Genomic DNA, 10,358 nt, shown 5'->3' on the forward strand with positions numbered 1-10,358 from the left:
GTGCCTCAAGCAATACCTTCCAGGAGCTTGTTCTTTCAGCCCCAGCTCTTCAGGAACTACAGCTACTGTGTAGATGATGCCAAGTTAAGAGCACCACTTACAACCAGTCCAGAAATGGGATCAAGTTATAACCCAGGCAGTGGTGGTCTGTCGTACACCTTTAATCCCAGTACTCGGGAGGCTGAGGCAGGTGGCTCTCCAAGATGGAGGCAAAAGAAAGAAGGAAAGGGAGGGAAGGAGGGAGGGAGAAGAAGACAGACAGTTGTAAAGGTAAAAATCCCAGGAAGTTGACTCCCAATGCCTGATGAACATGCTATTTTGGGTGCTAAAACCAAGGGGACTAAGTCTGGGACTCCTGAAGAAGACAGTGCAGTCTAGGAGGGTCTTGGGCACCAGTGAAAGTCTGTCTGCAAGTGTGGAGACAGGGGTTCAGAGGACAACCCATCCCTCACTGTGGTGGTCGCTGGTGACCTATGGTGGCTTTACAGGTCACTTTTTGAAAAATCAATTTGTAGATTTGCTATTGATAAGCCCTTGTGTGAGGTTAATTTAGTACTGAGCAAATCACGACTTATTGGCCTTTTCTAGCCATCTGTCTTGCTACTGTAGGTTAGGAAGCCGTGAGACAGCCTTGAGTGTGGATGAAAATCTATGACCGACTGTACAAAGCCACCCCGATCTGCTCCGTGAATTTTCCTGTCTTGAGAACAGTCTTCTGCCGGTGTTCTGTTTGATACCATGTACATGTAGTCAGGGGAGACGCTGAAGAAATGGCTCAGCAGTTAAGAGCAATGCTGCTTTAGCGGAGGACAGGGTGAGTTCCAGCACCCGCATGATGGCTCACTACAGTGTAACTCCAGTTCCAGGGGACATCCAACACCCTCTTCTGGCCTTCATAGGCATGTGGTGCACAGACATCCATGCAGGCAAAACACTCACACACAGTTTTTTTTATTCTCTAATTTTTTTTTCCAGTCCAGACTTTATACCCCTCCTGGCCTACCTTTCCACTGTTCCACATCTCCCTCTTCCCCCAACCCCCAATGTCTCCAATGTCCCCACCACACCACACCTCCCCACTCGCTGGGGCCCCAAGTCTTTTTTTCAATTCTAGTACTAATTTAATTCTAGCAGGAAGATCAAAAATCCAGTCATCTTAAGTTTGAGACTAGCCTGGGCTATATGAGCCTGCCTCAGGTAGGTGGATGGGGGCTATCTGTAGCCCATGCAGTTTAATTTGTAGGTTAAAAACTGACTTGGGACATTTAAATCTTAGATTTCAGTACTTTAGAGATTTTCTGTAGTTTTAAACATTAGTGAAAGTACTAAAAAACAGACAAACTTATTTTGTAAGCTGGTTAAGGGAGGTTAGAAGTGGTCATATTTCATACAATAAAAAATGTTTGCTCCTGCAACTGACCCTGCAACTGATTGCTTTAACAGTAAAGCAGTCCATTCATAATTATTGATGAACTGTGTTTGGTAATGCTGTACCCTCTTTCCTTTTCTGGTACATGGGTAGTATATAGTCCAAGGCCTGCACTGGGGTAACCAGCCTTTATGGGTAGACTGGGGGATAATTTAACCAAGTGGGCCAGATGATCCTGCTTTTCTCTTTAATGTCTGCCAGCCTGTTAGCCTACCAGGGAGAAGCCCCCATGTCTGCTTAGGCTCCAGCTAGAGTGTTTTCAAGGGCTCCAGTCACTTGGGCCTTAGACCTTAAGGTCTGACTATGGGGGAGGCAACCAAATATGTACAATTTCAGATGGCCATTTGGGTGCAGTTCAGTTTTCATAGGTATGTACCATTAGTTTTAGTCTTTCCAGATCAGGTCTGAATTATGAATTGTATCTTTTGACATAAAATCTTCTAAAGATCTATTTTATTTACATTGGGGTTTTACCTGTATGCATGTCTGTATGAGGGTGCCGTATCCCTGAAACTGGCGTCAACAGTTTTGAGCCCCCATGTGGATGGTGGGAATTGAGCCTGGGTCCTAGAGCAGCCAGTGCTCTTAATTACTGAACTCTCTCCAGCCCCCTTGATACTTAATCTCAAAAGGTAGCCATTATTTTAGTCCGCACCACATGTGCATGTGTACAAATACATAGACTACATAGCAAACTTTAGCCTGGCATGTAGGGTTGCACACTTGAGCAATATAATGCACACCTGTAACCCCAAAATTTGAGATGCTGAGGCAGGATTGCCTCGGATTGGAGCAAAACATACAAGGCAGCAATCCCAGGCACTGTAACCCCCGCAGTGGGGAGGCAGACTGGAGGAAAACCACAATTCAAGGTCAGCTTCTAGGACCTAGAAGTTCCAAACAAGCTGGAGCCACACGGCAATGTGTGTTCAAAAGTAGGGGTCTGAGGAGTGGGTGGCTGGAGTGAGCTCAGCAGTTAAGATCATTTGCTACTCTTCCAGAGGACTTGGGGTCACTTTCTAGGTGGTTGCTAGCATCCACCTGTAACACATATCAAGGGGATCTGCTGCCCTCTTTTGGCCTCCATAGGTACCAAGCATGCATGTCGTACACAGACATACAATAAAAAAACACTATGCAAAAAAGAACCTTAAGACACATGCTAAATGGGAGGCGGTGGGGGACGTACTCAAACCAGTACACCATGAACTCCAAGCTAGCTGGGCCACAAGTTATCTCAAGAAGGGAAAAGAACATTTTTTAGCAATGAGGGAGTGGGGGTCTCTTGCATTGTTTTCTTACCTCTTTGCTTATACATAAGAACTACTGTAACAGGATTTTTGAATTTTAACTTTATTATGTCTCTTGTAGGGATCACAAACGGAACTCTCCAATACACTTAATTATTCAAAGGCCTTTCAGAGATTTCCATTGCGTGAGGTCAACACTATTTAGTACCATGCAATTGTTCCCTAAAATAAGGCCATCTTTGACGTTAGTTTGCACACTTGTTCTCTGTAAAATGCCTTTCAGGCACAGGCCAGATTAATTTGCTGTTATCAGCTTAGTTCTTAATGCAGAAAAGTAAATTTAAAAAACACAAGTCTCATTATTTTGTCCAAGCTGGCCTCAAATCCCTATGCTCAAATGATTCTCCTGCTTCAACTTCTGAAAAAAACCAAGCCTATAGTAAGCACCCAGGTAAATTTTAGTAAAACCCAGTGTACATGGTATATACCAGACTTGCCTACATAGCAAATTCAAAGCCAGTGTAAGCCATGCAAGACCCCATCTCAAGAAAGAAAGAAAAAAAAAAAAAAAACCCTTTTTAGATAACAAAAAGTGGCTTTGGGAGTGGTGGCACATTTTTAATCCCAGGTCTTGGGAGGCACAGGCAGGTGGATTTCCAGGCCAACCTAGTCTTCAGAGCAAGTTCCAGGACATCCAGGAATATATAGAAAAACTGTTCTCAGAAAAATACATGTAGAAAAGTACTCCAAAACTCACAAATTGAGCCAAACCTAGCTTGTAATTCTAACAATCCTCAGGAGGCTGTGAATAAAGATCGCCAAGTTCAAGGCCTACCTGAGCCTCTGGATTTTTTTTTTTTTCTTTTTTCTTTTTTTCGGAGCTGGGGACTGAACCCAGGGCCTTGCGCTTGCTAGGCAAGCGCTCTGCCACTGAGCTAAATCCCCAACCCCTGGATTTTTCTTAAAGGAATGAACATCATTCCTAGGTTCACCCAGTACCTTCCCCCCAAGGAAAACTGCCACTAGGGGTTTCATTTAAACCCGAGCCTAGCCGGGCTGTAAGATGAGGCAGTGTGGAAACAGCGTCCAAGAGTACTAGAAATGACTCCTTTAGTAGAGGATGTTCTTATCAGGCTTAGCAGCATTCTCAGCATTTCAAGCCCAGCCTGGCTTCATCTACTTTATTTCTAAGGATGTTAGACTCCCTAGTGCATATGCAACCAAGACTGAAAATGCACCAGACTTTAAACCCTGATCATGGCATTGGGGATTTAGCTCAGGGGTAGAGCGTTTGCCTAGCAAGTGCAAGGCCCTGGGTTCGGTCCCCAGTTCCAAAGGGGGTAAAAAAAAAAACCCTGATCATTAGTAACAAGCTTTTATCTCCCACATTAAAGTGCAAATGTTAAGAAACCAGAATGTCATAAATTCTAAGATTTTGCCTACATGGGTCTTGTATATGGACCTGGTACAGACAGGCCTTTAGATCCTCCAGAACTGTCACTGAGTGCCGGGACAACTGTGCCAGATTCGGTTTCATCAGAAAGTCCACACTAGTCATAACCAGCTCAACAGCTAGCCTACTTAGAAACACTTCGCTTTCTTCCATCTGATGTTGAGGCCGAGGACTGCCTATGTATGTTGCTTACTTGGTGGAGGGCTTGCCTACCAAGCCTGAGGCTCTGGATTCTATCCCCAATTCTAAAAACATGCTTTTACCCTGTCTTTAAAGTACCAGTAGATGGTGCTATTCCACTGAATTGTACACTTATGCATGCAGACTAGGTTTGACAAAACTTTTCATATTCAACAGACCCATTATGACCCTCATCAATTCTCCCAGGTAATCTTGATCCTGGGGGGGGGAGGGTAACATCTAAGTGAAGCTAGTTCTTTGACAATCCATTTTTAACCAATAACCAGAACGAAGGAACCTTCAAGCAAAGGTTTGCAGCAGCAGCCCGTATTCCCACACCCACAAGCACTTGAACAGTTACCAGTTTAGCCCTGAATGGTACTTCATTGGATGTCAAATATTCCCAAGGGTTTATTAGACTTTTGCCAAATCTCATCTAAATTTAGGCCACCTGTTGTGATCACATGGGCTTCATGCAGCCTTACGAGCACACATCCTTCAGGTTAGCATTCAGACTTGTTGGGACTTATTTCACAATTAGCTATTCTGGCAACTCAAGTGCTGTTACTGTAACATGCAAACCATTAGACCAAATTCTGTTAAATACTAGTTTCCTGAATCTCAAGAACAGCCTTCACCCTGATCTTTCCAGTTGAGGTGTCCCATTAAAATACCACCTCACAGTCAGCCTGTTTTACACCGTATTAGACAAGTTCATTCTGTAAGAGCCTTTTGCTTAGCCACTTTGGACTTAACCTGTTCAGCTATTCACATTTAACCTTAGTCATGTAACTGAACTCATTAATCCTCCAACCTTGCTTCACTTCCAATATCCACCAACAGTGCAGTCAGTAATCCTATGTGATAAGCACACAGCTAAATTTTAGCAAATTTAGCTGTATGTTTAACAGTCTGACCTACTGCAGTTCCAGACCGATTGAGCTGTAGAACCCATGTCTGCCCAACTATACCACCTTGGGTTCATGCATCTAAATGGCATTTGTCCTAACCAGTAGGATTTTTAAGGATGAGTTTACAGTTTGAAAAATGGCCTTTGAAATAGCTCAGTCCTGGGGAGGTAACTGCTGTCATGCCAGATGACCAGAACCCGATCCCTAGAACATACCATGGGGACCCCATACAGTTAACTTTCAGCATTGACCAACACAGACTTCTCATTAAACTTGTTTTAATGGTCTCAAAATTCTGTGACAGATTTTTGGTCAAGTTGTTTCCATTAAAAAGTACTGATTTTGAATACTAATAACTTAAAACTGCCACACACAAAAAAAAAATGGTCCACAAAACATTCTTTTCCTTCTGAAGGTTTTACGATGCATTATTATCATTAACCATTCTTTTTTACTATTAAACTTAAATGGCCAATTGAGACAAACAGTTCTGAGACCGTTCTTCCACCACTGATTAAGACTGGGGTGGCAGGTGTTAGGGGTAATATTCATTTAGCCTTCTGAGCTTTCTGGGCAGACTTGGTGACTTTGCCAGCTCCTGCAGCCTTCTTGTCCACGGCTTTGATGACACCCACAGCAACTGTCTGCCTCATGTCACGAACAGCAAAACGACCTATATAGAAAAATACCGTTTGTTAGTAGTGCCTTGGTTATGCAAGCAACGTTTCATATAAACTTGATGTTCAGCATCATAGAAACTTTAGATCATGCTTACCAAGTGGAGGGTAGTCAGAGAAGCTTTCAACACACATGGGCTTGCCAGGGACCATGTCAACAATGGCAGCATCACCAGACTTCAAGAATTTGGGGCCATCTTCCAGCTTCTTACCAGAACGACGATCGATCTTCTCTTTAAGCTCAGCAAACTTGCATGCTATGTGGGCCGTGTGACAATCCAGAACGGGAGCATAGCCAGCACTAATTTGGCCTGGATGGTTCAGGATAATCACCTAAGAAAAACAGCATTTATTAAAATGTTCTCAGCCTTGTGACTCTGCATGCAACCAGTTTTGCCACCTGAACTTACCTGAGCAGTGAAGCCAGCTGCTTCCATTGGTGGGTCATTTTTGCTGTCACCAGCAACATTGCCACGTCTAACGTCTTTGACAGACACGTTCTTTACGTTGAAGCCTACATTGTCCCCAGGCAGAGCTTCACTCAAAGCTTCATGGTGCATTTCCACAGACTTGACTTCAGTTGTTACATTGACTGGAGCAAAGGTAACCACCATGCCAGGTTTGAGAACACCAGTTTCCACTCGGCCCACGGGGACAGTGCCAATGCCTAAATTATAAATGTTTTGTATAAGTAGATGTCTTATGATACAAGAGACATAATTATTTAAGACTTACACCTCAAAGAAATTCACTTCAAAGTTCTACTTACCGCCAATTTTATAGACATCCTGGAGGGGCAGTCGCAGAGGCTTGTCAGTTGGACGAGTTGGCGGCAGAATGCAGTCCAAAGCTTCCAGCAGCGTGGTGCCACTGGCACTGCCATCTTTGCGGGTGACTTTCCATCCCTTGAACCACGGCATCTACAACACAGGTAGTAAAACATTATACGATGTCCCTACTTGCAGCTTTCCACACTCAACTACCTTAAAGTCACTTACATTAGCACTTGGCTCCAGCATGTTGTCACCATTCCAACCAGAAATTGGCACAAATGCTACTGTGTCAGGGTTGTAGCCAATTTTCTTAATGTAGGTGCTGACTTCCTTAACGATTTCCTCGTATCTCTTCTGACTGTATGGTGGCTCGGTGGAATCCATTTTGTTGACACCAACAATTAGCTGTTTCACACCCAAAGTGTAAGCCAGAAGAGCATGCTCACGGGTCTGCCCGTTCTTGGAGATACCAGCTTCAAATTCACCAACACCAGCAGCAACAATCAGGACAGCACAGTCAGCCTAAAAGAAATTAGGCAGACATACCAGGTCAATCAAAGATAAAGCATCCCCACTAAAATATTCCGGGTCTGGAGTGGGTAAATTCTACACACCTGAGATGTGCCTGTAATCATGTTCTTGATGAAGTCTCTGTGTCCTGGGGCATCAATGATAGTCACATAGTACTTGCTGGTCTCAAATTTCCACAGGGAGATGTCAATAGTGATACCACGCTCACGCTCAGCTTTCAGTTTGTCCAGGACCCAGGCATACTTGAAGGAGCCTTTTCCCATCTGCAAATGACTCATAATTAGTACACCCAAGACCTTGCTTCTACTCCCCATTTACAGAAATTCTATCCTTCTATTTGCCTTATACTTGCCTCCGCAGCCTCCTTCTCAAACTTTTCGATGGTTCTTTTGTCGATTCCACCACATTTGTAGATCAGGTGGCCGGTTGTGGTGGACTTGCCGGAATCTACGTGTCCAATTACGACGATGTTGATGTGAGTCTTTTCCTTTCCCATTTTTGCTTTGAATTAGCGGTGGCTTTCACAACACCTGGAAACGGGTTTAGAAAATACCTTTGAACCGCTAAGAGGCTTGAGAATTAGCCTCGCTCCAAACTCAAAGGGGCAAATTCCAAGAATGACTTCCAGCGCCAGGCTGGCCTGACTAGTCTCCACCCACCAAACGTGAACAAACTCCAACGCCATTAGATCCCCTCCCCCCGCCGCGACGAGCGGTGCTCAAGAGAAGCCCGAGGTGACTATTGCGGCCGATAGACCACGGGGTCACAGGAAGCAGCGGCCGGCGAGGGGCAAGGCCCTCTTCCTTTGTGTGGGTGACTCACCCGCCCGCTCCACCGGGCTGCCGCGTCCTCCATTTTGAGCTCCTTGCAACAGGGCCCGGGAGCGGCCATCTTTCCGCGCAAGCAACTGGTGCCGGGCGGGACGGCCTCACCCTTGTTGGGAGGCAAGGGAACGCGGCACCGCCAGGCCAGACCGTGCCCAGTGCTAGAGCCACATGGCCCAGGTAGGCTAAACTCACGCCCGATTGCTTCGGAAAGCCACAGGCCTCGCCCCATCCAGGTGGCGTCGGACATGTGCTCCGAAGGCGGGCGGGCCCCAGTCGCCCCTCCTGCCCTTCCATTCCTATCCAACGTGAGCTTCATGGGCTCCTTAAGAGTAAGCCCCACACCCTCCCTTTGTTAGCCCATGCTGCTGGAAGGCAATCGAGGGCAGCAAGGACAAAAAACGCATAGTGCGGCCGGAGTGGCACGCGGCGGCGGACACCACGCTAGGCCTCAAGCCGGACACGAGGCGAGGCTACGGGGTTGCCGCTAGGCCTCGCACTCTCACCCCCGCACCGCCCGCCACTCGAAGTGGGAATGCTCACAGCTAAACCCTGCGGACGACACTCGCACATCAGCCCGGCCCGCTCAGAGCAGGGCTCCAGCTCCGGGGCCCGCGGAAGCCACACCCGCCACTCACCTGCGTTCTGACGGCAAACCCGTTGCGAAAAAGAACGTCCAAGGCGACTACCGCACTTATATACCGTTCTCCCCCACCCTCGGGAAGAGGGCGGAGCCAGCACACGACACCACTTTCCCAGTTTGCCCCGCGCCAGCTCCCTGGCCCCCGCTCAGCGCGCCCCTCCCCCCACCGCCGGGGACTGTGAGCTTGTGTGCTCTGATCTACCCGCGCTCAGCCCTGGGCGCATGCTCCTCGCGCTGTCGTGGGGCGGCTACAGGGATTTGGGTCTGTGAGAATTTAGGGACGGTCCCTGGGCTCTCCCCAGGCGAAGGCGATCCCTCCTTTTGTATGAATTACTCTGTGCTCCAGCAGAGGGTGGGGCGGCGAAGAGCTGGCCAAGAGGGCGTCCAGAACCTATCCCTACTCTTCCTGACTCCGCTGCCAAGGCTGTGTCAAGATCCGAGTGTCCTTCCCACGGAGGCCACCTCCCGACGTCTGCCCCGCTATCCTCCTGGTCGCCTCCCGCATACCTTGCTCCTTTGGCCGGGAGAGGAACACAATGTTGGGGACCCTTCCGGCCTCCAGAACCCAAGGGCTCAACTCAGTAGCGGAGAGCTCGACGGATCTGCCCCTGCGCTGGCCCCTTGGTTCATTCCATCCACTGCCAGCTGCTTCTCTGGAAGCCTGAAGCGGCCTTCACCCCCTAGGGGTTCCGTTCAGAATATGCTTTAATCCTACAGTTAGTTTTACTTCTGATTCTAGGTTTGTTACGCTAATAAGGTTGTATGTGTGTGTGCGCGCGCGCAGACATTTGATTGAACGTGAGGAACCTGAAAATAATCTAATCCACTCCACATGGTCTCATTTAAATACCAGCATCAGCCATCTCTCCCAGTGCCCATCCCTAACACTTACGAAATCACAGCTATTCAAAAATGACTTGTCTTGTTATTTCAGTACCTTTCTTTGCAGCAGTTCTAGTGAACATACCTGCATTGTTTTTTTTTGTTTTGTTTTGTTGTTTTTGTTTTGTTTTGTTTTGTTTTGTTTTAGACAAGGTCTCTCTTGCCCTGGAATATGTAGACCAGGCCGACTTCCAATTCACAGAAATCCGACCTGCTGGGATTAAAGCTCTGGCCATTTTTAAATGCCTCTCAGGACAGGCACTCAGAAGTGTTTCTAGGAGGAAAGAAAAACTTATTTGTCTTGTTTTTTAATGCTAGAGATGGAAAAGAATTATTCTGTAATGGGATATGGGCTGGTGGAGATGGAACCCCAGGGTGTTTGCACTCTTGGGAAGCACCCTATCACTAAGCTATATTTCTAGCTCAAAGAACGATTGCCCTTCATTAGATCTCCTCTCCCAGGTGTTTGTTGTTCTCGTACCAACCTCATGAGGAACATTTGAGGGCCTCTGTCTAGTATTCACAAAAACACACAGGATCTACAAAGGAACTATTTGTTTCTGGGGAAGAGTTTCACAGTCAAGGAAAAACTTAAATATAAAACAGGTCGGAGGGGTTGGGGATTTAGCTCAGTGGTAGAGCGCTTGCCTAGCAAGTGCAAGGCCCTGGGTTTGGTCCCCAGCTCCGAAAAAAAAGGAAAAAAAAACAAAAAAAACAAAAAAAACAAACAGCTCAGAAACAGCTCAAAGCAAATTTACATGATGCTTGTTCCTTATCTCTTGTCTAGTTCTAGTTTCCAATTATT

At 46.6% G+C, this 10,358-nt stretch overlaps 1 protein-coding gene across 1 annotated transcript; it reads right to left on the minus strand.

The window, feature by feature from the left end:
- Positions 1-4,698: 4,698 nt before the first annotated feature.
- Eef1a1 (eukaryotic translation elongation factor 1 alpha 1) lies at positions 4,699-8,793 on the minus strand. The gene is made up of 8 exons (XM_032909275.1): positions 8,667-8,793; positions 7,557-7,734; positions 7,288-7,467; positions 6,899-7,195; positions 6,670-6,820; positions 6,311-6,567; positions 5,999-6,233; positions 4,699-5,896 (listed from the first exon to the last, which is right to left on the minus strand). The coding sequence occupies exons 2-8, from the start codon at positions 7,698-7,700 to the stop codon at positions 5,772-5,774; spliced, it is 1,389 nt and encodes a 462-aa protein (XP_032765166.1). The 5' UTR covers positions 7,701-7,734; positions 8,667-8,793; the 3' UTR covers positions 4,699-5,771.
- Positions 8,794-10,358: the final 1,565 nt, after the last annotated feature.

Source organism: Rattus rattus, chromosome 8 (assembly GCF_011064425.1).
Source record: "Rattus rattus isolate New Zealand chromosome 8, Rrattus_CSIRO_v1, whole genome shotgun sequence".
Lineage (NCBI taxonomy): Eukaryota > Metazoa > Chordata > Mammalia > Rodentia > Muridae > Rattus > Rattus rattus.

Coding starts and splice junctions, on each gene's coding strand:
- Eef1a1 (XM_032909275.1), bottom strand. CDS start 7,700: ATGGGAAAGGAAAAGACTCACATCAACATCGTCGTAATTGGACACGTA. Junction 6,821..6,898: donor TGCTGGAGCCAAGTGCTAAT/GTAAGTGACTTT, acceptor CCTGTGTTGTAG/ATGCCGTGGTTCAAGGGATG. Junction 6,234..6,310: donor CAGCTGGCTTCACTGCTCAG/GTAAGTTCAGGT, acceptor TGTTTTTCTTAG/GTGATTATCCTGAACCATCC.